The following is a 27648-nucleotide window of genomic DNA, read 5'->3' as shown; positions in this document are numbered from 1 at the left end:
CCCATCCTGAGCCCCAGAGCCATGCGTGGGATCCCTAAACTCCACCAGAATTTTCCAGACGGAAATTAAGGCCGACAATCTGATGGCAGAGGGGCCTGAAGACGAGGATTAGCCCCAACATGGCGAGAGGAGGAGGGGGGCAGAGTCTAGGTCCAGAGAGTGACTACAGAGCATGGGGGTGGGGGCTCCAAGCCACAGATGGTCACTAATCAGGGGCTCAGTCTTACAAATGCACAAAGTGACCTCTAACAATACAATGAATTTGAAGGCAAGCTGTTCCTAGCACTTTGATTTTAGCCTCTTGACGCCCAGAGCTGAGAATACAGATGTGCTACCTACTCCTAGTGAGCTATGAAAGGCCCTCAGTCTGTGAGTACTCACTCCACAGTGACAAGAACTAATAGGCTCACCCTCTCCCTTCCCCCCATTCATAATGGATTGTTCTCACCCTCCCCTGAGTTCTAGCACCCTCTGAGCTTCTCAGGCCCCCAGGAAAAAGAAAAGCATCTCTCAGGGGTGCCATTTCTCAGAGCTCCAGGGAGAGCACCCTCCCGTCAGCTCAGCCCTGCAGCCCTGCCTCCTGCCCTCAGAGCCTTCTTCCCACAGGGAGCCTTCCTGAGATACATCTGTGACTTCAAACTCCCCGGCTCTGGCCACTGGCTACTGCCCAGAGGCTTACCTCCCCATCTCCCACGTGAGCAGCAGGAGAAGCTCATGGATGACCCATTCACGGGCCCCATCCATAATTCCCTTCAACCATACAACCTGCACAGGCACAGTCCAGAGCCTCCTGGAATAGGAGGCCAAGGCTTGGAGAGAAGATTCCAGGATGTAGTCCCATCCAGAGTCCCTTCTGCACAGTTTTAAGATCCCACAAAGCCTTTAAAATATATTAAGGGGCTGGGAAGGTGGCTCAGTGGTAGAGCGCTTGCTGTACATGCGTGAGGCCCTGGGTTCGATTCCTCAGCACCACCTCAACAGAAAAAGCTGGAAGTGGCGCTGTGGCTCAAGTGGTAAAGAGCTCACCTTGAGCTGATGAGCTTAGAGACAGCGCCCAGGTCTACAGTTCAAGCCCATGACCGACATACATACATACATACATAATTAAGCTGCCGTTCATGCAAAATGGCATACAGGAGCGAGTTCAACACAAATGACATGTGTAAAAGAGCATCTGTGAGCCTCTAACCCACGAGGAAGCGCACATCACATCACAAGGCCGACCTGTCTCCTAGCTACAGAGCGCCGCGTCCATCAAGGCCAGTCTTCACGAGTGTGGTAGCCACGACCAGCAGACCTAGTCTTTCCTCCAGAATGGACTTGCTCTAGACACGCTGCTGAGGATCCCAGAGCCCCGTCACTGAACTGGAGCAGAGCCTTCCCAGCGACCCCAGACCCAACAGCACCACTGGATTCCGAGGGAGCTTTTAGCTCAGATGCTCCAAGATTCCAAATACATCCAGTGGACAAGAAACCTTTTATTTTTCTTTGCCTGTCCTGGGGCTTGAACTCAGGGCCTGGGCATGGTCCCTGAACTTCTTCTGCTTGAAGCTAGCGCTCTACCATTTGAGCCACAGCGCCACTTCTGGCTTTTTCTGTGTATGTGGTACTGAGGAATTGAACCCAGGGCTTCATGCACGCTAGGCAAGTGCTCTGCCACGGAGCCACATCCCCAGCCCGACAAGGACCCTTTTAAGGTAAGTCTTAACGCAAAGTGTGTCTGCCCTTCACAGTCTCTCCTGATTCCTTCCATCTGATTCTCCCAGGAGTCGGCCAGGAGACATCCCCCTAGAGGTCATGAACCCCCACACTGGCCACTGGAAGTCCTAAGGATCCTACCAAGGGCAAAGTTGATCACACAGGGAGGACAGTGCTGAGCAGGGGAAGGGACCGATGTGCCCTGGGCCCTGGCAGTGGACCCGTCGAGTAGCTGAACCCTGCACTTTGTCCTGTCCAGTGAGAACTCATTAGACCTCTGGTGCCCCCCCTGAGCTCCCACCTGAGTTCCTTGGGGCACCTGGTAGATGTTCTAACCTCTCCTTCACTCACGGCGCACACAAATTCCACACAGCTGTGCCAATCAGTGTCCAGACAGGGACAGCGGGCCCTTACTTAAGGCCACCAGGAAGGATCCAGACAGGGACAGCGGGCCCTTACTTAAGGCCACCATGAAGGACCCTGGAATCCGGGCTCAGGCTACACCGCTGCCTTTTGCCCAGGTGAATGTTGGGAATGAGAGATCCTCTCTGTGCAATGAGTCATTGCCTGGCCAGGCCCCAGAGCTCTGCCCCTCACTGGACCACAGTGAGGTCTGGAACTTGCCTAGGCAGGGAGGACAGCAGGACAGCAGGACAGGGAGGACAGCAGGACAGGAAGGACAGCAGGACAGGGGGAACAGCAGGACAGGAGGGACAGCAGGACAGGGAGGACAGCAGGACAGGAAGGACAGCAGGACAGGGAGGACAGCAGGACAGGGGGAACAGCAGGACAGGTGGGACAGCAGGACAGGGAGGACAGCAGGACAGGGGGAACAGCAGGACAGGAGGGACAGCAGGACAGGGAGGACAGCAGGACAGGGAGGACAGCAGGACAGGGAGGACAGCAGGACAGGAAGGACAGCAGGACAGGAGGGACAGCAGGACAGGAGGGACAGCAGGACAGGTAGGACAGCAGGACAGGAAGGACAGCAGGACAGGAGGGACAGCAGGACAGCAGGGACAGGTAGGACAGCAGGACAGGTAGGACAGCAGGACAGCAGGACAGGAAGGACAGGAGGGACAGCAGGACAGGTAGGACAGCAGGACAGGTAGGACAGAAGGACAGGTGGGACAGCAGGACAGGAGGAACAGCAGGACAGGAGGGACAGCGGGACAGCAGGACAGGAGGGACAGCAGGACAGGAGGGACAGCAGGACAGGAGGGACAGGGAGGACAGCAGGACAGGAGGACAGGAGGGACAGGGAGGACAGCAGGACAGGGAGGACAGCAGGACAGGGAGGACAGCAGGACAGGAAGGACAGCAGGACAGGAGGGACAGCAGGACAGGTGGGACAGCAGGACAGGAAGGACAGCAGGACAGGAGGGACAGCAGGACAGGTAGGACAGCAGGACAGGTAGGACAGCAGGACAGGAAGGACAGCAGGACAGGAAGGACAGCAGGACAGGAGGGACAGCAGGACAGGGAGGACAGCAGGACAGCAGGACAGGAAGGACAGCAGGACAGGAGGGACAGCAGGACAGGTAGGACAGCAGGACAGGTAGGACAGCAGGACAGCAGGACAGCAGGACAGCAGGACAGGAAGGACAGCAGGACAGCAGGGACAGGGAGGACAGCAGGGACAGGGAGGACAGCAGGAACAGGGAGGACAGCAGGACAGGGAGGACAGCAGGACAGGAGGGACAGCAGGACAGGTAGGACAGCAGGACAGGTAGGACAGCAGGACAGGAAGGACAGCAGGACAGGAGGGACAGCAGGACAGGAGGGACAGCAGGACAGGTAGGACAGCAGGACAGGTAGGACAGCAGGACAGCAGGACAGGAAGGACAGCAGGACAGGAAGGACAGCAGGACAGCAGGACAGGAAGGCCCTGCCCAGCCTCGGAGGAGCTGGGAGCCAGGGCCGCCCTAACTGCACCCATTTCTCTGCACCTGGCCTCTGTGATTCACCCTGTGAGGAATTTATTCCCTTCCCCTCTCCCGGCCAGCCCTGTGGGGGTCAGCGTCCCCGCAGGCTCTACCTTCCACTTTGAGCTGCCACCTGGTTGAACTGCTAGACTTTAGCTGCAGGATCCCTTGCCCTCTCCCCTAACCTCCCCCTCCCCCCCCCCCCCAAAAAAGCCGAGTATTTCAAGTGGAGTGCCACTCCTTGTTCCCGAGAGGTCCTGCTTAGTCCTGCTCCAAGGCTTTCTCTGGAAGCTCGACGTTGGAGTCACCGCCCATGCAACAGAGAGGGCCAGGTGAGGAGACGGTGGCACGGGCACCATCTGAAGGGCTCGGAGGTGCAGAGATGTTTAACAGCTGACGCAAGCCTCCACAGCAGAGCTGGATTTGTATCCGTGAGTAAATTCAAAACAACCTGCACCAATGAAAAGGCTTGTGTGATGTCACTCATACTGTCTTGCCTTCGTTTTCGTGCACGCTGCTAGTTTTCTCTTTGGATCACTGTATTCACAGGAGTCCATTGCCTTCCGTGTGGAGCATGCAGAATGCTGTTTTGGAAAGCAGCCCTGTCCTTAGACGCATGGTTTCAGGCTGTGGTCAGGGCCACGTGAGCCACGCCCATAGCCCACAGCACTAATGGTTTTCCTCCCTCCTCCTTCCCCTGCTCCTGCTGAAAGACTGGGCGACTGGCCAGGGATACAGCAGAGACGCTGGCTGTGACATGCAGGGGAAGAAAGGCTGGCCCAGGACGCTGAGCAGGCAGCCTGGGCCCGCACCGGCCTCTCTGGGCCAAGGGCTTCCAGCTCCTGTTTGGCTTCATGTGAATTTTACTGTCTTTGTATCACGAGATTGGCTCCACAATTACCAGTGCCCAGGGACCGAGGTGAAGGGCAAAGGACGGGCGCCACCCCGCTGGGCTTTTACCACACTCTGGCCGTGGGGGTCTTGGCCCTCTGGAGCCTCTCCCCGAGCCAGTCATCAGAGGACTGGCAGCTCTTGGGTTTCTTGTTGCACAAAAATCTGGCAGCGTCGACGTGCTCTGTGCAAGCACATTTCCTGGGGGAACTCCAGGAGCAAGCGGGGGACCCTGCTTGCTTGTGTGGGGCTGCGGGTGGGGCTCTTCAGGGAGAGGCCTGGGCAGCGGGGCGGCATTCTGCTGTGCTGGGGATGAGCCCAGGCTCCCGCACTACCACTCGCTGGCTGGCTGTAGCATCCTTCCTCACCACAGCCTGCCCTGGCCCTCACTTCCCTGTCTACACAGAGGTGGCCAGAATGTACTCTATGCAAGGGTCAAGGAGCGGGAGGAGGTGTGGCCAGGCTGTCGTCCACTCCATGGCCCCCAGCACTTCACCGCTCCCAGGAGCAGGTGACACACAGCTGCCAGGCCCTGGAAGCCGATCCCTCCAGGAAGCACTGTGTGCCCGTGGCCCTGCGCTTGCCTCTCTGGGACCCTTTGGCCCTTGGACACCTCCTGCTTGACTGTCTGGGGCAGAAGGTGCCTCGCTCATCTTCTCTGCCCTTTGCTGGCACGGACCCAGGCACAGTAAGCAGAGTCAGACACAGGCAGGCCACGGCGGCCCTGCCAAGGCCCCAAGGGAACAAGGAGTATCTGCGGGGCGGGAGGGGCTGGCATTGCCAGGCCTCTGCGTATCCATCTGGTCCCAAACCACTGAGCCCAGGCTCTCTCCATAGGCAAGAGGAAGCGTCTTTCCTAAGACCGGAGTGCAGAGCTATTTGGCTCTCAGCAGAAGACCCGAGCTGTCCTTTCTGGAAGGGGGCTATCTGGAGCCACTTGGATAAAGGGCTGCTTGCTTGGCTGAGACCCCAAAGTTCTGGTGTCTCTTCCCATGGGTGGCATCTCCAGAGATGGGAGCCACAGCCCTTGGAGGTGGGGACGGGTCCGCAGTCCCCGCGCTGGCTGCAAGGCCCTGTCTGAAGCCCCCCAGCCAGCGCCCGCCCCGCCCCACGGGACAGCAGGATTACTGACACATACTTTGAGCGAGTCCCGGCAGGCAGGGAGGCTCCCGTGCCCTGCTGGCGGCCATGTATCTGCCAGCTTCTCTGGGCAGCAGCTGCACGTTTCTCTGGTGAAGGAATGTGGAAGCACCAATGTATCAGACACCTCCGGGGTGCCACCTGGGAAGCCTGGGAGGGAGACCGAGGCAGAGGCAGAGGCCAGGTCCCTTCTGGCCTCAGGGCTGGGAACTTGTCTAGCAAGGAGACAAGGGAGCGGTGAAAACACTTGCTTGTGTCTTTGTGGCCCTCACTCAGGAGCAGGGTCTGGTTTTCATAGGAAAGACCCTGCCCCATGCACTTGCTTAGCATGATTAGCCGTGGAAGGCCAGGAAGGAGAGTAAATGAAGTCCTCTTACTGATGGAGGTGCAGGGATGCTGGCCCCTGTGTCTTTGGGGAGGGACAGGTGCCCTGTGACAAGCCAGGCCCCCCGTGGGGGCCAGAGGACTGCACTTCTGCTCTGAGTCAGCCCAGGAAGCTCCACAAGTGTCCTCTGTGTCTGACAGCTTACCATCAAATCAAATTTTCTTGGACTGCGCCTTGCGATATTTGGAGTAATTTTGGTGGGGCTTTGCGGAGAGTACTGCTCCTGTCGGGTGTGGGACCACGCTGCTCCACCTGCATCTGTAGCCGTCCCTTCTCTGCCTCTTCTCGGTGGCACACCATCTCTCAGGTAGCAATACTGGCATCACCTTGGCTCCTAGGAAACCTGTTTTCTATGCGGTGCTCAGTGGGCCTCCTCTCCTGTTCCATCACCGACAAGGTTCTCTTCCAGCCTCTGAAACCACACAGATGTCACATCCTCCTTCCCCAAAGGCCTTTTTAGGATTCCAAACACCTCATCTCCTGGAACTTTTTCCATTTTTTTTTTTTCAGAACAGAAACAAGTGCAAAAGTCCAGAAACAAAATTCAGAGGGCAGTAGTCTGTGGAAGGACTCTGCTTACGCACGGAGTGATCTCAGGCTGGCCAGCAGGTATCAAGGGTGTTTTAAACTAGTTAGAGAAGAATTTGGCTTGTTGGTGTTTTTTTTTTTTTTTTTTTTTTTTTTTTGCAATTTACAAACTTTTATTACAAAATACATTTTAAAAAATTGGAGCACCAAGCTGCTATGATGTCATGAGCTGCTATGATGTCACAAGCCCCCATGGCCACCTTATTCTACTTTTGATTTCTTTCTGGACACGTGATTAATCACTTACAGAGGAGCCCTGACCATGGTGCCTGTCTGGAGGCAGCAAACGTGAGTTCTACTTTTGATGTCCATGAAGTTGGTGGAACTGCAGGAGACTGGTACTGTCCACTCCCACGGTCCAGGGGGACCCAGGAGAAGCACGGTCATCAGTCCTCCCTGGACTGAATTCATTGTGATTTTGCTGACTATCCTCCAGCGTCCTGCTTAAAAGCCTGGAAGACTTAGGACCACGAGACAGAAAGTCATTTAAAACAGAGGAACAGGTATCATCAAGGCCAAAGAAGCAGAAGATCATCCAATGGGGAGGACAGAGTCCCCCTTAGCTCCTTGCGGGTATCAGCAGCAGGGGCAGGAAGAGATGGGGGAGGTATACTTTGTGTCCTGAGAGGCGTTAGCCAAGGACCAGGGTAGTAGATAAGACTGGTGGCTTTGTGACAAGGTTTTTGGTGTGGAATAATCCTGTGACTGTTTCTGATAGTGCCCTGCCTGTATAACTGATTGCTGGCAGTTCATCTCAGCGGTTCTGAAATTCTCAGCACTGCTAGTGGGGAGGTCAGCTTAGGGTTTTGATTTGCTTCCCTTTGCGAATCTTATTTGCTGGCTACTGACCTTACCAACCTGGGAAGTGGTGTAAGACAGAGAGACAGAGAAATTGAGAGAGATCAAGGAAAACAGAGCAAGAGATGGAGAGAAAAACAGACAGAAGCAGAGACCATGAGAGACAGACAGAAACCAACAAAAATCAAGAGAGACAGAGACTGAGAGTTGGTAAGAACACAGAGAAAGGGGTAGAGAAAGACAAAGACAGAAAGATGCCAGACAAAGAGGGAGGGAAAGAGGAGGAAGGAAAAGAGAGAGGGAAACTAGCTCTTGAAGTCAGGGCCCCTGGATCTGTGGTCTGGCAAGCCCCGCTATCTGCTGCACCTTTTCTGGGTCCTTGGGGCCGCCAGGCCCTGCTCAGCTCACCTTCCTTGGCCTTCTCTTCTGTTCCACTCTAAACCCACCCTCTGCTCATCATGGTCGCCTCCTGAATCTCGCATCAGGAGCCTCACAGCCACCTTTCCACAGTCTCTTGCACGCCCAGCAGTCGGGCGGAACGGACCCAAGGAGGCAGTCTGTCTGTGAGGGCGTGGAGGCCGTGGAGGCTGCGCTGGAGGGCAAGAAGCAGAACAGCGTTTGCACGGTCAGGGACCAGCTTGCTGTGATCAGCACGCAGGCTGGGGGAGCCTTGGGAGGGCGGACAGCCTTCCTGACAGGCCAGGGGAGGGGTCCTGGTCAGGAAAGAGCCACCCTGGGGTCTACTCTCTTTTAGGGGAGAGTCAAGAAATGCAAGTGGCAGTAAGCGAAAGGGGCATCGTCCAGAGGATGGCAGGGATGGAGGCCTGGAGATTGGCCTGGGGCAGAGGGTGGGGCAGTCAGGGCCGGCCTCTGGGCCCTGGCTGACACGGGGCAGGTGATAGGATGCGGTCAGCAGGACGGAGTGGCAGTGACCCGGTGGGGAGGAGGGCGGGTGTGCTGGGCCCCACACGTCTCTGTTCACGCTCTCAGAGAAAGAGCACTGGACAAGGAGCCAGGCAGTGCGGCTCACACCGGCCCTTGTAGCTGCTCGGGAGGGCGGCGGCGGAAAGGCCCATGAGGTTCTTCTAGTCACCCCAGGCCGACCTGGAGTGCCGGCCCCCAGCACAACGCCCGGGCTGTGCCAGGCCCTGAGTTCGAGGCCCCGCCCGGCCGCGGGACTGGACTGGGAGGGAGAGGCAAAGGGGGCGGGAGAGGAAAAGGGGGGAGGCGCCCGGTCCAGGCCCGCCCCGCCGCCTGCTCCGCCCGCCCGGCCGCCAGGGCCGCCAGGGCCGCCTGATCAGTTGTGACCTCACTGTGGTGGGAACGGGATCCCCGGCACCCCCCAACCCCGCGCCCCGGCACCACGTCCCCCGGCACCCCCAACCCCGCGCCCCGGCCCCCGCCCCGCGCCCCGGCCCCCGCCCCGCGCCCCGGCACCACGTCCCCCGGCACCCCCAACCCCGCGCCCCGGCACCCCCAACCCCGCGCCCCGGCCCCCGCCCCGCGCCCCGGCACCCCCAACCCCGCGCCCCGGCCCCCGCCCCGCGCCCCGGCACCCCCAACCCCGCGCCCCGGCCCCCGCCCCGCGCCCCGGCACCCCCAACCCCGCGCCCCGGCACCACGTCCCCCGGCACCACGTCCCCCGGCACCACGCCCGAGCCCCGGCACCCCCCGCGCCCCAGTACCCCCCCGCCCCGGCCCCCCCCCCGCGCCCCAGTACCCCCCCGCCCCGGCACCCCCCCCGCGCCCCAGTACCCCCCCCAGCGCCCCGGCACCACGTCCCCCGGCACCACCCCCGAGCCCCGGCCCCCCCCACCCCGGTCCCCCGCCCCGCTCCGGGCTCACCGCGCCCCGCCCCCGGTTCACCCGCACCCCGCGCCTCACTGCGGACCCCCGGGGCCCGCGCTCCCCTCCCGCCGGCCTCCGCCCCGGGCGCCCCGACTTCAAAAGCCCACGGCTCTCGAGCCGCTTCCGGAGGAGGCCGGCGGGGTTCGGGGACGAGGGACGGGGGGGGGGGGACGAGGGACGGGGGGGACGAGGAGGGGACGGGGGGGACGAGGGACGGGGGGGGGGACGAGGGACGGGGGGGACGAGGAGGGGACGGGGGGGACGAGGGACGGGGAGGGGACGAGGGACGGGGGGGACGAGGGACGGGGAGGGGACGGGGCGGGGGGGGGGACGAGGGACGGGGGGGGACGAGGAGGGGACGGGGGGACGAGGGACGGGGGGAGGGGACGAGGGACGGGGGGACGAGGCGGGGACGGGGCGGGGGGGGACGAGGCGGGGGGGGACGAGGGACGGGGGGGACGAGGAGGGGACGGGGGGACGAGGGACGGGGAGGGGACGAGGAGGGGACGGGGGGGACGAGGAGGGGACGGGGGGGACGAGGGACGGGAAGGGGACGGGGCGGGGGGGACGAGGGACGGGGAGGGGACGAGGAGGGGACGGGGGGGACGAGGAGGGGACGGGGGGGACGAGGGACGGGAAGGGGACGGGGCGGGGGGGACGAGGGACGGGGGGGACGAGGAGGGGACGGGGGGACGAGGGACGGGGGGGAGGGGACGAGGGACGGGGAGGGGACGGGGCGGGGGGGACGAGGGACGGGGAGGGGACGAGGGACGGGGAGGGGACGGAGCGGGGGGAGCCGTGGGGCGGGCGGCTTCATTTCTGGGAGGGCAGGTGAAATAGAAACAGCCAATTAAGGAGGCGGAGGGTGGGGGTGGCCGTGGGGGTGTCCGGTGGGGTGGCTGTTTGGGGGGCGGTGGGGTGTCCGGTGGGTGTCCGGTGGGGGGCGGTGGGGTGGTCAGCCGGCAGGGTGGCCGGTGCCGAGAAGTCCCGCGCGCTCTGCGTCCAGCCCCGGTGCCCAGGACGCCCTTCCCGCCCAGGGCGACGCTTCTGGGGGGAAAGGGGAGGCGGGACGGCGCGGGCCGGGTCCCGGGCGCCCCCCCTCCCGCCCTGTCCTCCCCTCCGCGCCGCGTGGCCGGTCCGCGGCCGCTGCGGGGGGCGGGCTCGTCCCGGCCGGCCGGGGCCGGGGCAGGGCGGGGACCGAGAGGAGGGCGCGGCCCCGTTCCCTTCCCCGCCCGCCCGCCCGGGGCGCACCGAGGGCGCACGCGGCGGGCAGCGCGGGGCCCGGGCGAGGGTGGCGCGCCCGTGCGGGGCCGCGCGGGACCCCCGGCCGACGGGACGGAGATGGCCGGCGGGGGAATGCGCGGCGGCGGCTCTAATTAGAAGCCTGGCGCGGGAGCGGGCCCGCGGGGCTCCGGGAGGCGCGGCCCGGCTCCGCGCGGCCCCGGGCGCTCGGCGAGGCCGCGCTCCGCGGCAGGTGCCGCGCGGGGTCTCGGGCCCGGCCCGCCGTCGGGGCCGCGCCCCACCGACCCCCCCCCCCCCGGCCCGCGGCCCCGCTCCCCTCCGGAGCCACCTCGGAGGAGAAGGTATTATCGGCTCAGACGCGCGGCTCGCCCCTTCCCTCCGCGTCCTGCGCGCGATCCCGGGCGGGCCGTCGGGGAGCGCTCCCGGGCGGGGCGCGGGCTGCGTGCGGAGGCCTCCGTCCCGCCGGGGCCCCGCGCCGCGGCCCGGGCTGCGCGTGGGGGCCGTCCCGCGTCGGGATCGCGGCCCGCCGGCTCCTGCTCCCCTCGGCCGTGCACCGGAGGCCCGAGGGCGGAGGCCTCCGTCTACCGAGCCGAGCGGGCCTCGCCGCCCGGGTCTGAGGCCGCCGCTGCCCCCCTCGGGGAGGGGGAGGCGCGGGCTTCCCGAGGGGCGCGCGGGGCTCCCAGCCCCGACGGCCGGGAGCCGCGGTCGGCTCGGAGCGGATCGGGGCGCCCCGCGCGCCCGGCCGTCTTTACGTAACCGCGCGGAGCTGTTGGGTCTTGTCTGAGGGCTGCGCGTGTGCGCGCGTGTGCGAGCGCGCGCGTGTGCGCGAGGGCCGGTGCCCCGGAGCCGCCCCCGCCGCTCGCCGCGCGGCCCCACGCCCCGCCGCTCCCCGCCGCCGCCGGGCCCGGGCGCCCGCCACGCACCCCTCCCCACTCACCACCAGATCGGGTAGCTGCCCAGCGCCTGCCTCAGGCCGCAGAGCACCACGAAGTATCCGAGCGCGGCCATCGCGGGCCGACGCGGGCGCGGGGCGCGGGGCTCGCGTGTGTGCGCGAGTGTGCGCGGCGCGCGGGCTCCGGGGCGGCGCTGCGCCAGGTGGGCCGGCGGCCGGGCGGCGGGCCGAGGCCCGGGGCGGCGGGGGCGGGGCAGCGCCGCGGGGGGCGCCCGCCGGGGCCGGGCGGGGCGGGGCCGGGCGCGGCGCGGGCCGGCGGGAGCGCCGGGCGCCCCGAACCGGCGCGGCGGCCGCACGGCCAGGTGCGGGCGGGGCGCGGCGCGCGAGCTCCCGACCGCCCCGAGCGGCGCGGCGCTGCGTCCGCGGGACGGGCACCCACGCCGGACCCGGCGTCCGCCCGCTCCCGTCCCCGGCGTCCCGGCCGCGGCTTCCCCGCGCCTCACCGCGGGAGGCGGACCCGGGCCGGCGGGGCCCCGGGCGCAGTCACCGGGCTGGGCTGTGGAGAGTTCAAAGCCGGCTCCCGGCCCTCCCCCCCCCCGCCCCCCTCCTCCCCCATCTTCCCTCCCTCCCCCACCCCGCCCCCCTCGATAGGGAAAGACGCCGAGGCCCCGACCCGGGCGCATCCTCAGAGACCCAGCTCGGGAAGCTTCCTCTGCCCCGGGCGGCTGCGGTGAGTGCTCTGCTCTTTTGTTGTTAGAAAGGGAAAGTGGCCCCCACTGTCTCTCCAGCAGCGGATCCGTTTCCCAGCTCAGAACCTATTTGCGCCTTTTTCTTTTGTGTTTGTTTGTTTTTGCTGGGCCTGGGCCTGAACTCTGGGCCTGGGCGCTGTCCCTCAGCTCTTCAGCTCAAGGCTAGCGCTCTACCACTTGAGCCACAGCGCCACTTCCGGCTTTTTTCTTTTTGCTTATGTGGTGCTGAGGAATCGAACCCAGGGCCTCAGGCATGCAAGGCAAGCGCTCTACCACTGAGCCACAGCACCACTTCCGGCTTTTTCTGTGTTTGTGGACTGAGGAATGGAACCCAGGGCCTCCTGCGTGCCAGGCAAGCCTGTGCCATGGAGCCACCCGCCCAGCCCCCTGTGCGCACGTTCACGCCCTTTCTGCCTCCACTGTAGCCCAGGGAAAGGTCTGAGGAACTTTGTGGTCTGGGGAGAAGATCCAAGTCCAAGGACGGGTCACTGGTGAAAGCAGGAGGGGCAGGAAGGGCCCTCCAATGCCGAATGGTCACTTCACAGTCATGCCGAGACTTTCCCTTAGCGGGGATTCTGGTCAGTGTCATTTGGCTCCAGCACCAGCAGCTAGACAGAACAGCTTTCCGGTTGCCAGTGGCGTGGACCCCGGGCTCCACAGCCCTGAGCCGGGTCTCAGGTGTGGTCTGAGGCCCACGGGAAGGCCACGGTCCCTGGTCAATCCGCATTTCAGGTCGGGGTGGGCCCAGCTGTTCCGCCGGTCTGTGGCAGGCTGGAGAGACAAAGGCACGCCACCCCATCCCCGTTTTGTTTTCCCATCGGCAACGGGCGCCTGTGAAGTTGGGGAGTCAAGACCCTGTGAACGCCAGCCTTGGGACAGGTGACTATCAGGAGCCCTTCCAAATGCGGACCGACGCCCTGCTGTTTCAGAAGGAATTCCCTTTCCTTTCCGCGGTGTTTGGATCTAGCTCAGTCTAAGCACGTCTGGTCCCCATCCACCCCTCCTCTGAGTCAGCACATGCCCCTCACCCTCAGAGGGAAAAATTCTCCCACTAGGGAGGGAGGGAGCTGGCTCCACAGTGCTCTGGACTTTCCCTCTCTCTCAGCGAAAATCCCACCCAATTATCGCATTACTGGGGGAAGCGGGGCTGTGCCTGGGGTGGAGGCTGGCAGGCTCCCACCAACTCCACCTCCCGTGCTGGGGCCTGGGGATTAGAGTCCCGGAGCAGAGCACCCCAGAGGCTGCTGTCGGTGGACACACACAGAACCCAGTGCCCTTGTGGGGCTTGGGCGAGTCTCCATAAGGATGCTGTCCCCTAGCCTTCTCTCCTATCCCTTGCCCCCAAGCTGGCCTCTTACCTGCCTTAATTTCCCCCATGAGCCCCCCCCAGCACTCTACCCGCGGGTGGGTGTTGAGTGGGCAGCACAGAAGGCACAGACGCTCTTGGCAAAGGCGGGCAGGTGAGGAGCCGGACCTGGGAGTGAGTGCAGGCGGAGACTCAGCTCCCAGGTCGTGAGCTGGGTGAAGGCTCGCGCCATCCCTAGAGACCGGGATCCTCAGGACGTCCTGGGGGCGGTGGAGTCAGGGCAGGTGTGTGGTGCTGGGCTGGGGCTGCCAGGGTGACTCTGTCCTTCACCCTGGAAGGGGCTTTGCCTTGACCCCCAGCACTGTTTGTGCTCTGGCCCCGGTACAGCTTGTTTGGTCTGGAGTGGGGATAGGGGAGAGAAAGGGTACAAGGCTGGTTGCGCCTCAGGTGTGTGACAGATTTGAAGGGCTGTCGGGCCCCCAGGGACGCGAAGCCGGGCTAGGAAGTTATGGGAAACCAGTGAGACCTAGGGGCCCGTTTTCTGGGTCTCCTCTGAGCCCTGATGTCCCCTGGCCGTGGTGGTTGTTCTTGCTTTCTCACAAGAGAGGAATGGGTCCATTACACCTGAGCCTCCGAGATCCCTTCCATTCTTTGTTTCCACACTGTCTGGCTACGTAGCTGCGTCTGAGTGCTGGTTTACGGACACGCACCTCACCCGTGCTCTGGAGCCAGCAGCCCGACGCTCATCTAGCCTGCAGCAGGCCTGCTTTGCTCTTGAGCACGGAACAAGGTGTCTGGAGGTGTTTCCCTGTGGGAAGATGACCTTTCAATGTCCCCAAGCCAGATCCCGCCCTTGGGAACAGGACAGACGTGCACCTGGTCACAGGGCGATTGCTTGCTGACTACATGGTAGAGACTGGAACTCTAGTGAGACCTGTCCTTGTTCCCATTTGCCGGATACAAATGTAGAACCAACTTCTGTTTGGACGGGGTGTGGCCAGCATCTGAGGGGCCTTTGAGAAGGCTTGTCAATGGGGACAGTTGTTGTTGTTGTTGTTGTTTTTCCGGTCATGAGGCCTGAACTCTGGGCCTGGGCGCTGTCCCTCAGCTCTTCAGCTCAAGGCTAGCACCCTACCACTTGAGCCTCAGCCCCACTTCCAGCTTTTTCTGCTTATGTGGTGCTGAGGAATCGAACCCAGGGCCTCATGCATGCAAACCAAGCACTCTACCACTAAGCCACCTTCCCAGCCCTGGGGACGGTTTTGTAACTGACCCAAGTGGCCAACTGTGGAAGAAGGTAATATATATATATATATATATATATATATATATATATATATATATATATATATTTCCCCCCCCCACAGAACCCCTTACTTATGTATGTGGCTAGAATGGGATCCAGAGTCAAGACATAGCCCTCTCAATCCACACCCCGGAGCCTGTCCAGTGATTGGCTCTTTGCCGGGTCTGTGTGCTGGGTTGGGAGGAGGGGTCAGACCTCCTTAGGCCCTTTCTCCACAGAAGAGGGTCCTTTGAGTTCAAAGGCAGAGGTTTACAAACCCTCCCCTTTATACAGACTAAAAGAAACACTTAATTGTTTAGTATATATTAAGTATATATTAAGTCTAAACAACTTAATAATCAGTAGCTATATAGAAAATAACTCATACAAATTAAAAGAAATACATACCTGTGCGTGTGTGCATATGGAACCCAGGGTCTCGTACATGCATGAGCCACTGAGTCACACCTCTAACCAATACATGTTACTTTTATTTCATTCTCAAAGAAGAGCAGCAGCTATATGCTCACCAGAAGCAGCTTATATCTTCTTCCACATCGATGTATGTTACTTGCTTTTGATAGTAGCACTAAAACAAGTTTCACAGAGACAAGGGTTTTGCTTTTCTTTCCCCTCCCTCCCTCCCTCCCTTTCTCCCTCCCTCCCTCCCTCCCTCCCGGTCTTCCTTCCTTGAGTGCTGTCTCTGAGCTATTTTTTGCCCAAAGCTAGCACTCTATCACCACCATGTCACTTCCGGCTTTTTCTGAGTAGTTTGTTGGTGGTAAGAGTCTCACAGCCTGAGTAGCTAGGATTACAGGTGTTGAGACACCAGTGCCTGGCAAGACATGGTTTTGTTTTTGTTTTAAATTTTTATTTTTCTGCCAGTCCTGAGGCTTGAACTCAGGACCTGGGTGCTGTCCCTGAGCTTCTTTCTGCTCAAGGCTAGCACTCTACCAATTGAGCCATGGCACCACTTCTGGCCTTTACTGAATAGTTTATTGGAAATGAGAGTCTCAAAGGAACTTTCCGGCAGGCTGGCTTTGAACCGCGATCCTCAGATCTCAGCCTCCGGAGTAGCTAGGGTGACAGGTGTGAGCAAGCCACCAAGGCCCAGCTGAGACATGGTTGGTTTTTTTTGAGAGGCGTGCTCATCGTTCATATTGAGATGAGCTTACCTGTACCCAATAGAGTCGGTACTATGAACAGCATTGGTGCACCTCCCTGAAAATACTCTACAGCACACACTTGGAAGATTCTAGCGCTGAAGTAAGAGGCATAGGGAAGTGATTCAGCCACATGCTTCTGGTCCAATGTGGTAGACCCTCTCAACCACAGCCAAGGACCTAGCTCTCGTCTGTCTGTCTGTCTGTCTGGGTTGTCATGCCTTTCTGTTCATCTCTGCATGCCTTTTCTGTCACAGCCATGAGCGTGCTGCAGACTGTGACCGCTCTACTGTCCTGGCCCGCCCCGATTTCCATCTCTTTCTCTGTCAGTTCTGGAAGCCCTGGTGTGAATGTCTGCCTCCACCACCTTATCTGGGCCGTCACTGACACGCGCCAGCGCTATGCCTTCTGCAGGCAGGTGTTGAGCCCGCAGGGCTACCGTATCACTGGAGTGAGGCTGCCTGCCCGTTTGTGCTGCTCCGGCCCCCTGCCTGCACACCGTCTGCACCCTGTGGCCTGGCTGTCCCTGCCTCCACAGTGCTTTATTCAGACAGGCGTTTTGTCATGTTGTCCAGCCCCCGTGCAGAGCAGGTACGTCTGAAGGCCTGTTCTTCTTGCACCCGAGTCATCCTAGCACTGCTGTCTCTGCCCCTCACCCCATGACTCGCCTCAGTGTCTTCCTCCCACCTCTGGCCATGTGGTCACCTACGTCTTCCGAGGTTCTGATCCTTCTGGGTGTGTGGTTACTTACCTGAGCTTTTCTTTTCTGCTGTCTCAGTTACTTTTAGTCAACAATCCAAAAACATTGAATGGACACTCTGGAAATAACGTGTGCACTTTCAAAGGCTGCGCCGTTGTGTGTAGTGTGACGCCCTGGGCGCGCCCTGCCGGCCTGGCACTCTCCCCAGCCCAGGGGTCCTAGGGGATCATGCACCCCAAGGTTGCAGAAGCAGTCCCTGCATCTCTGGGACTCAGAGCCTTTGAAGGTTACAGTCTCTGTAACCGCAAGAACATCCAAGATCCAGATTCTGACTGCAGGACTTAGAAGCTGCAGGACTTAATTCAGAAGGCTTTGAGGTGAAAAACTGCTGGACAGATTCCACATGCTTGTGATGTCCTCTGAGCAGGAGACAGTGAGTCAATGTGAGCTCAGCCTTCATGCGTGATCATCTTTGGGGACATTCATTTCCAAATGATGGAAAAGGAAGGGCACACCAGCCAGCCTCCATGTGGTCTGGCATTGCTGGGGAGGGTTTGCGGGAGCTTGGGGCATCTCGTGGAGAAGGGGGCTGATATCTCAAGATCCAGCCTCATTGCCGGCTCGCTCCCCTGGTGCTCTCCCTTTCAAACTGCAATTCCTTTGGCGGTTGTCAATTTAGAGTCTGTCTTGGTGTCACTGGTATGGCTATACCTCACAGGGGGTATGTTTTAAGGAAGCGAGGTTTGGGCTCACAGTTGTGGAGGTCCAAGTTTGAACAGGGCTTCAGATAGCCATGGATAGGTTGAGCGGTGAATATGTAATTTTTGCCCATCTCTCTCCCTCCTCCTGGGAAGTCACTGATTTTCAATCGTAAGGCTCCGCGCTGCTGGGTTTATCCAATCCCACTCACCTAGTAAAGGCTCCACTTTGGGGACTTCAGTAGTAGCTTGTTTTCACCTTCTTCCTATTCAACAATGAGGATTAAATGTCAACACAGGAAGCTTTGGCAAAGACTCAACCATATCCAAGCCATAGCAGACCCTATAGTCAAGCTCTTGACTTTTACAGAGAAATTTGGCTCAGAGTAATGTGGCAAAGAATCAGAAAAAAAAAAAATTAGGATCTGGTTTCTGGATTCTCACCTACAAGGGCCTCCATTTCTGCCTCCTGTTGGTTCCGAAGCCCATCCCAGGCCCAGTCTATACCTTCGTGTTACCCAGGAGGGCTGGGTAGGTAAACATCGCTTCCCAAGCTCTCAAGTGGATCGTTTCTCCTCTCCTCAGTGGCCGGGAATCAAATTCAGGGCGTCACACGGGTGAGGCGATTGCTCTACCACTGAACGACACCGAAAGCAACAGTTGAGCGAGCTGTCGACCCTTGGTCCCTCTGTTGTCCTAGCCTTCCCTCAGCTTCATCCCTCCATTGTGGCCACAGCCACAGAGCAGAAGGACTGAGCTCATTTCCACCGAGCATTGCATCGTGGGTGGAAGCTCTCTTCCTGGCGAAGAGCTGTGGCTCTATACAGAGGAGAATGGGCTTCAAGAGTTAAGGAAGCAGTATCAGCTTCTGACTCCCCTGTGGAACTAAGTGCTGAATCTCGGTGGATGGCACTTCTGAGCCCTTGGAAGGCAGGAAGGGCCCATCCTGGATTCATAAGACGCAGAGAAGCTGATTAAGGAGAACCCTTGAATCTTGGAATCTTGCGATGCTCCAAGCAAGGAGCTATATATGGAGCATCTTAGAATAAGGAGAAATTAGGATTTGTGGAATTAAAAAACCCACAAAAACCCCAGAGCAGCATAGAGTTCCAGAGTCCTAGACTGAGAGCATAGGCCACTAAGTTCTGTAGATTAGTTGCCTGGAATTCTGATTCTTGAATCTTAGCCATAAAACCAAGGTGTGAGATCATCCATCCTTTCTCAGAGAGGGGCTGGTCAGGGTCATATGTGTTTGTCCACCGGCCAGGGTTCTGCTTCCGAGCCAATACTGCCACCCTGTGGAGAGGCTGGTAGAAAACAGGCTTAGAAGGAGCACTTGACATGGGAGCCTTTGGAAGCAGTGTCTCTTCTCTTCACAGTTACGGAAGGATTTGGTGATGTCTCCTCCTTAGCCATCAGCTTTCCTGTAGCCAGAGTGGCGCTTTGGCATCTTGGAGATGACCCATCTCACAATTTTGCCTGTTACATCCCAGAGTCTGTGTGATCCAACTTAGTCCCTGAAGGAGATGTAGGTGTCATCATCTGTGAAGCATAAGTGAGAAATGACATTCTACTTCTGGATGTAGATGTAAAGGAAATGAAATATCACAGAGATGCCATCTTCCTATGTTGGTTGTAGAACTCGCTAGTCAGAATTGCAAGATATGAAGCCACATACGTGTTCATCCACTGATGGTTGCATGAAGACAATGTACTTTGTGTAATGTTATAAACCATCACCTATAAAAATGTAAGCCAAGGCTGGGCACCAGTGGCTCACACCTGAAATCCTAGCTACTCAGGAGGCTGAGATCTGAGGATTGTGGTTCAAAGCCAGCCTGGGCAGGAAAAGTCTGTGAAACTCTTATCTCCAATTAACCACCAGAAAGTGGCACTATGGCTCAAGTGGTAGAGCACTCACCTTGAGCTGAAGAGCTCAAGGGACAGTGCCCAGACCCAGAGTTCAAGCCCTACAACTGACAAAAAAATGTAAGCCAGTTGGGCACCTATGGCTCATGCCTGTAATCTTTGCTATTCAAGAGGCTGAGATATGAGGATCGAAGTTTGAAGCCAGCCCGTGCAGGAAAGTCCATGAGATTCTTAATTCCAATAAAGGCAGAAGTGGCACTGTGGCTCAAGTGGTAGAACACTAGCCTTGAGCCAAAGAAGCTCACAGGGACAATGCCCAAGCCTTGAGATCAAGCCCTAGGATCAGCACAGAAAGACACACAGACACACAGACACACAGACAGACAAAGAAGAAATAAAGAAAAGAAAGTTGTATCTACAGCACAATGGGATGACCTAATATATACTTTATGAAGAAGTAGAACTCAGCCTCCCAACATTAAGAAATAATAAGGAAAGAGAAATGCTAATTATCTCAGTTGATCAGTGCAAACTCTATTGTGTATTGAAAGATCACAGTTCTCCACCAATATGTGCAATTAGCGTGTGTTCCTTAAAAAGAAAAGCCAGCCGCCTGCGATCTGTAATGATCTGTGCTGATAATCGCAGCACTTGCAAGGCTGCGTGCGTTGGAGTCTCAGGCCAGCCTGGGCTACACAGTCACTCTGTGAGACTTCTGTCCAGCAAGGGTCCGACGTGGCGTCAGCTCATGAGTCTTGAACTCTTTCTGTGCTCGATTTTCTCCCCTCCACTCTTGTTCTCCTGGGCTTCAACTGTGACCAGGAGGAGATCCCCAAAGCCTGGCTCAGAAAGGGGAGACGGTGGGGGCGGGAGGGAAGGGGTAGTAGGAAGAAAGCAAAGGAGGGTAGCAGTGTTTGACGAGGAGTGTCCTCCTCACCTCCTCTGTAGCCTAGCCCTCTGCACAGTGAGATCTCAGTGCCCCACAGTTCCACGCTCAGCCCTTGGAGCAAAGGGAGGTGAGGTCAGGCTCCACGCCTCTGCCCTTCTACTCTGTCACTCTTTAGTTCCAAGAAGATAAAGTAATGTGGGCCCATGAGGCTGTCGGCTTTCTCAGCATCTCCGCTTCCATCTTTGTATGAAGGCTTTCCCTAAGGGAAACTGAGGCCACCAGCTTTCCCAGTGCAGCCTGCAGACAAGCCTGAACCTCTCAAGCCAGGAGAACACTGTCCTCGTGTAGCACACAATGGCCCACTGGACCTGGACGATCCCAAAGGGCTTTTATCTGTTTTCTCCAGGCTTTTCTGGTTCCTAGTCAGTAAGTATCCCCCCTTTTCTCCTGAATCTTCCAACTGACTCCTAGGTTAGAAACAGCCGCTTTCAACCATATTGGGTGTCTCTGTCTCTGTCATTCATTGCAAGTACACATAATCTCCAATTAAAATATTCTCAGCTTCATGGTAGGGTTATTGGGGTATTCAATGCATTTTCTTCTCTGTTTCTGGGGTTTGACGCTGGGTACTATGTCACGTGAGCACACCTCTAGCCCAAATGAGATTTTCAGTTTATGATGAGCTTTTTGAGAGGTAGTCCTATCACAGGTTGAGGATCACCCCATTTTTTGTGAGAGTCAAGTTTGGACTCGGCTTTCTTGCTCGGCTAGTGCTCCACCATTTGAGCCAGGCTCCCAGCCCTGCTTTTTGGTTGGTTATTTTGGGGATGGAGTCTTAAGGACTTTTTGGATTTGGACTATGATCCTTTGGCTCTCAGCCTCATGAGTAGCTAGGATTACAGCCTGGCTTTAAAAATATTATTTAAAAAACTAATTTAGTATCTTTTAAGTAGTTGTATAAAGAAGGTACCATATAACAGAGCAGTTTATGAGTAAAATGCATCTTGATCAGTGTCACCTCTTTCAACATTCTCACCCCCCTTGCCCACCCCTTCCCTTATTTTCTTATTTTAGCTCAGCCTGGTCTAAGCGCTAGGATTACAGATGTGAAGCATCATGCCTGGCTTGTCCTTCTGTCCTCCATTCCACTTTCTCTCTGGCCCTGGCTGTTGCATATTCCCAGGATGTTGCATTGAGGATCTGTCTCTGACCTGACAAGTAAGTTATTACTTACATCTGTCTGTCTGTCTGTCTGTCTCTTTCTTTCTTTCCTTCTTTGTCTCTGTCTTTCTTTCCTTTCTTTCTTTCTTTCTTTCTTTCTTTCTTTCTTTCTTTCTTTCTTTCTTTCTTTCTTTCTTTCTTTCTTTCTTTCTCTCTCTCTTTCTTTCATCTCTCATGGGCTTTTTCTGGTATCTTTGCCTCTAGGGGCCTTATTTCTTTCAGATTCATTTGTTGTCCTTTCAGAGAGCTCTTGGAGGAAGAAAAAAGCAGCGTGTGGATCTGTCCACCATCTTTAACCAGACATTTCCTGGTGTCTTTCAACAGTTATGTTTTCTTGGAACCATTATTTGAAAGCAGATGTCCTCTTTGGGGACATTTATAATGCTTGTAACTTTTTATTGTTGTAAATAATGCTTTGATCATAGGCCTTGATCAGAATGTTTGTGCATCTCTGTTACTTTTCTGGCTCAAATGGTTAGAGTCCGAGTCAAAACTGAAATTAAAATGTTTCAGGTGTATGGGCAGATGGCCTAAAAATTGCATCATTTTACTCTTGCCAATACCAAAACTTTCCTTTTATATATGTAATGGGCATTTTCACCAAGCAATCAACTGAAAAGCTCTCCTATATCTTATTATTTTACCATGTCTGTAATACATATGACAATTGCTTATGGTACAAGCTAAGGATATAACTTAGATTTTTTTCTTTTCTTTTTTTTTGGGGGGGGGGTCCGGTCATGGGGCCTGAACTCTGGGCCTGGGCACTGTCCCTCAGCTCTTCAGCTCAAGGCTAGCGCTCTACCACTTGAGCCACAGCGCCACTTCCAGCTTTTTTCTTTTTTGCATGTGGTGCTGAGGAATCAAACCCAGGACCTTAAGCATGCAAGGCAAGCGCTCTACCACTGAGCCAACTTCCCAGCCCCTAACTTAGATTTTTTTTTTCTGAAACCATTGATTGGTACTCTTCAAAACTGTTTTCAATTTGCACATCTCTGCTGAGCTTTTGAAAAAGCTTTAAATCACTCCAGTAATTGTACATATTTATGAGGTACACCATGTTGCTTTAACATGTATACAAAGTCAGGGGAGTCAGCAGTGTTTGTCTCTTGAAGCATGCATTGATTTTGGTGTTGGGAACATTTAAAGTCCTCCCTTCTAGCCATTTTGGAGTAGGCAATAGTTATGGCTAGCAACTCTGCAATAGAGTGTTGGAGCCTGTTCCTCCTGCCTGTAGTTCCTGTACACCTGACACAGCCTGCTCCATCCTTGTCCCACCGTTCTGCACCCTACTTCTGTGAGATCACCATGCTTCCTGTAAGCAACCCTGACTCCTTCCCTTCCCGAAACTGGGCTGAAGGCTGGACCTAAGTCCTTTAGAGGGGGACTCATGACAGCACTGTGGGTGGGGAGGGGCTCCACAGGGTGGCAGCTCCTCAAATGTATGCTGCCAGCTCTGCTCTCGGGTACTGATGTGGGTACTGTGCTCTGCTGTAGGGTACTGATGTGGGTACTGTGCTCTGCTGTAGGGTACTGGTGTGGGTACTGTGCTCTGCTCTCAGGTACTGATGTGGGTACTGTGCTCTGCTGTAGGGTACTGATGTGGGTACTGTGCTCTGCTGTAGGGTACTGGTGTGGGTACTGGGCTCTGCTCTCGGGTACTGGTGTGGGTACTGTGCTCTGCTGTAGGGTACTGATGTGGGTACTGTGCTCTGCTGTAGGGTACTGATGTGGGTACTGTGCTCTGCTGTAGGGTACTGGTGTGGGTACTGTGCTCTGCTCTCAGGTACTGATGTGGGTACTGTGCTCTGCTGTAGGGTACTGATGTGGGTACTGTACTCTGCTCTCAGGTACTGATGTGGGTACTGTGCTCTGCTGTAGGGTACTGATGTGGGTACTGTGCTCTGCTCTAGGGTACTGATGTGGGTACTGTGCTCTGCTGTAGGGTACTGGTGTGGGTACTGTGCTCTGCTGTAGGGTACTGATGTGGGTACTGTGCTCTGCTGTAGGGTACTGATGTGGGTACTGTGCTCTGCTCTAGGGTACTGATGTGGGTACTGTGCTCTGCTGTAGGGTACTGGTGTGGGTACTGTGCTCTGCTCTCGGGTACGGATGTGGGTACTGTGCTCTGTTCTAGGGTACTGGTGTTGGGAATTGTGCTCTGCTCTAGGGTACTGATGTGGGTACTGTGCTCTGCTGTAGGGTACTGATGTGGGTACTGTGCTCTGCTCTCAGGTACTGATGTGGGTACTGTGCTCTGCTCTCAGGTACTGGTGTGGGTACTGTGCTGTGCTGTAGGGTACTGGTGTTGGGTACTGTGCTCTGCTGTAGGGTACTGATGTGGGTACTGTGCTCTGCTGTAGGGTACTGATGTGGGTACTGTGCTCTGCTCTAGGGTACTGGTGTTGGGTACCATGCTCTGCTCTCGGGTACTGATGTGGGTACTGTGCTCTGCTCTAGGGTACTGATGTGGGTACTGTGCTCTGCTCTAGGGTACTGGTGTTGGGTACTGTGCTCTGCTGTAGGGTACTGATGTGGGTACTGTGCTCTGCTGTAGGGTACTGGTGTGGGTACTGTGCTCTGCTCTCTGGTACTGATGTGGGTACTGTGCTCTGCTGTAGGGTACTGATGTGGGTACTGTGCTCTGCTCTAGGGTACTTATGTGGGTACTGTGCTCTGCTGTAGGGTACTGGTGTGGGTACTGTGCTCTGCTCTCAGGTACTGGTGTGGGTACTGTGCTCTGCTCTAGGGTACTGATGTGGGTACTGTGCTCTGCTCTAGGGTACTGGTGTTGGGTACTGTGCTCTGCTGTAGGGTACTGATGTGGGTACTGTGCTCTGCTGTAGGGTACTGATGTGGGTACTGTGCTCTGCTCTAGGTACTGGTGTGGGTACTGTGCTCTGCTGTAGGGTACTGATGTGGGTACTGTGCTCTGCTCTCAGGTACTGATGTGGGTACTGTGCTCTGCTCTAGGGTACTGGTGTGGGTACTGGGCTCTGCTCTAGGGTACTGATGTGGGTACTGTGCTCTGCTCTAGGGTATGTGGGTACTGTGCTCTGTTCTCAGGTACTGATGTGGGTACTGTGCTCTGCTGTAGGGTACTGGTGTGGGTACTGTGCTCTGCTCTAGGGTACTGGTGTTGGGAATTGTGCTCTGCTGTAGGGTACTGATGTGGGTACTGTGCTCTGCTCTCGGGTACTGATGTGGGTACTGTGCTCTGCTCTCAGGTACTGATGTGGGTACTGTGCTCTGCTGTAGGGTACTGGTGTGGGTACTGTGCTCTGTTCTCGGGTACTGGTGTTGGGTACTGTGCTCTGCTCTAGGGTACTGGTGTGGGTACTGTGCTCTGCTGTAGGGTACTGATGTGGGTACTGTGCTCTGCTGTAGGGTACTGGTGTGGGTACTGTGCTCTGCTGTAGGGTACTGGTATTGGGTACTGTGCTCTGCTCTCAGGTACTGATGTGGGTACTGTGCTCTGCTGTAGGGTACTGATGTGGGTACTGTGCTCTGCTCTCAGGTACTGATGTGGGTACTGTGCTCTGCTCTAGGGTACTGGTGTGGGTACTGTGCTCTGCTGTAGGGTACTGATGTGGGTACTGGGCTCTGCTCTTGGGTACTGATGTGGGTACTGTACTCTGCTCTAGGGTACTGGTGTTGGGTACTGTGCTCTGCTGTAGGGTACTGATGTGGGTACTGGGCTCTGCTTTTGGGTACTGATGGTGTAGCAGCACCATTCATGCCTGCTGCAGCCCAGACTGACTTCTGAGGACATCTTTGTTACTTCCCAGGATATCAGTCGGGGTTTGTCTGGAGATATAAACTATTCGAAGGTGTGTATGCGTGTATTGGTGACCAATGTGACTTCATACCATTTTGGGAGTCAGCAATACCATCTGTGGGGAGCGGTTAAAGTTGGAAGCCTCTGGTTCATTTTCTGTCATATGGAGTGCTGCAGACCAGGTCGTTTGTAAAGAGGAGAGGTTTATCTGGCTCGTGTTCTGAGGTTGGCAGGTCCAAGCACGTGGCACCGGCATCTGGCTCCTGCCACATAACCACATGGTGGGGGCATCACATGGAGAGATGGGCAGCTGCCAGAGAGAGCTCCCTTTCATAACCACAGCCCATTAACCCGTCCATCATGGATTAGCATCCCGCCTCCACGTACCATTAATATAACCAGGGATTAAGTTCCTAACACACGAGTTTCCAAGGACACTCCCAATCCAGGCGCGGGCAGTGAGTGGAGGTAGACACGAGGTGTTCGTACAGTCCATGAGGGGCACTGAGCCATGCAGGTAGGCTGGGACCAGCGTTGTCTTCCTCACCCCAGCCTCTGCCATCAAGAAGGCCCTGGGGGAGGGGCAGCTGTGCTTTGTCCTGCTTTCAGCACGCCCCTGGCAAGCAAGAGGAAGAGCTGGCAGCCTTCACAGAGCCGGCCACGGCCCAGGCCCGTTACTAGGTGGGCCCTACCTGCACCGGACGGTCTGGCCCCTAGGCCCCCCACGTTCAGGTCTCGGTCCCCAGGGTGTACTGCTAGGGGATAGAACCTTTAGGAGGCAGTACCTAGTGGAGTGTGAGTTCCTGGGGCCCCAGCTCTGAAGGGGACTGTGGGATTCCAGCTTTCCTGTCTTGCTTCTGCTTCCTGGGTCGTGATGCCAGCGTTTCTGTGATCCCAGTGTGATGTGCTATCCTTGCTTGATATTCCAGTCCAGGTATCCCCCTTCTCTCCCCAACCCCCCCTTTTTAAATAGGTCACTAATAGGTCACTGACCATTACCCTATAAGAAAAACCATTCCTGTCCTTTTTATAGGTTCATTCATCATCATGGTGGAATGCTGACTAATACAGAGGGCATGGATGTGCTAGATACTCCTCTCCTCCCAGCTCAAGTAAAACCTCCCTGGAGCCCACATTTCCTGGGGTCTGTGGAAGGAAGCTGTGGCACATGTGACTGTAGCTCCACAACGCAGTGTAACTTGGCGGTGAGGCTCAGGGGGTGAAGGGGCTTTTCGTGGGCCCTCAGCTCCATCCTTTCCTCGGGCCTTGGAGATGGACTTGTCCAATGCCAGGGAACTCTGTGCCCAAGCGCCAGGCCTTCCTCGGGAACAGGCCTGCTAGTTAAGGTGAGGACAAAGCTAGCGGATGAGAGCTGGCTATTGGCATCTGTGGGTCCTGTGTCCTGGGACTGAACTAAACATGGATCACAACTTATAGGCTGGGCATTGGTGGGTGCACTTGGTAAAGTGAGATTCAAAGGGCCAAAAGCTTTGGAGCACCTCGCACAGAAAAATTTACAATGCACATTGCAACCAACCAGTGGGTGTGATGCTGTGCACCTGTCATCCTACTTATTTGGGAGGCTGAGATCAGAAAAGTCCAAGATTTCAGGACAGCTGAGACAGAAACATCTGTAAGACTCCATCTCAGTGAAGGAAGCTGGGTGTGGCAATGTGTGCCTGTTATCCTAGCTACAGCAGAAAGCCTAAAACAGGAAGGTGTGAGGCCTGTGCCTGACAGTGAGCTGAAATCCGTGTGGAAGAGAGCTGGGGCTCTCAGCACAGGTGTCACAGATGTAATCTGGTGCCTTGTTGTATGCACTCACTCAGGTAGATAGGCAGGTTTAGTTCTGTGAAGGTTTATCCCTTCATAGGGATGTGTCGTGTCCAAACACACATATTCTCCTGTAGCCTGACTACACTGTAGTCAGCAGTGTAGCACCTACCTCGCAAGAGCAAAGTCCTGAGTCCAAACCTCAGTGCCACAGACATAAAAAATGTGTAGACTTTTATTCCCACAGTAGGCTGCAATTGATATACTACATTTACATTTACATAGTATTATTTAGATGGGAGCATGTGTTGGTTATATGAGAATTGTGTGTGTGGGGGGTGGTCCTAGGGCTTGAACTCAGAGCCTGGATCTGCCCTGAGCTGTTTTGCCCTGAGCCACACCTCCACTTCTGGCTTTTTGGTGGTTAATTGGTGATGAGTATCATATACTTTCCTGCTCAGGCTGTTTTTTATTTGTTTGTTTGTTTTTTGTTGGTCTTGAACTCTGGGCCTGGGCGCTGTCTCTTCAGCTCAAGGCAAGTGCTCTACCACTTGAGCCACAGCGCCACTCCCAGTTTTCTGGTGGTTTACTGGAGAGAAGAGTCTCACAGATTTTCCTGCCCAGGCTGGTTTTGAATGGCGATCCTCAGATCTCAGCCTCCAGAATAGGTAGAAATCCAGGTGTGAGCCACTGGTGCCTGGCTCAGGCTGGTTTTGAACTGTGATCCTCAGATCTCAGCCTCCTGAGTAGCTAGGATGACAGGCGTGAGCCACCAGCAGCTGATTGTTGTGACGTTTTTTATGAGGGATG

General features: G+C 56.8%; 1 protein-coding gene across 1 annotated transcript in view; it reads right to left on the bottom strand.

The window, feature by feature from the left end:
- Window positions 1–11528, bottom strand: part of LOC138808113 (protein Wnt-3a) — a 39685-nt gene extending 28157 nt beyond the window's left edge. Inside the window, exon 1 of the mRNA XM_069994055.1 lies at window positions 11453–11528. Coding sequence (XP_069850156.1) covers window positions 11453–11523 — 71 coding nt within the window. The 5' untranslated portion in view covers window positions 11524–11528. The remainder of the gene's footprint in view (window positions 1–11452) is intronic.
- Between the last annotated feature and the right edge of the window lie 16120 nt (window positions 11529–27648).

This window comes from Dipodomys merriami, unplaced genomic scaffold (genome assembly GCF_024711535.1).
Source record: "Dipodomys merriami isolate MVZ:Mamm:240054 unplaced genomic scaffold, mDipMer1.0.p SCAF_440, whole genome shotgun sequence".
NCBI classification, from domain to species: domain Eukaryota; kingdom Metazoa; phylum Chordata; class Mammalia; order Rodentia; family Heteromyidae; genus Dipodomys; species Dipodomys merriami.
This window is presented reverse-complemented; position numbering and strand designations above follow the sequence as displayed.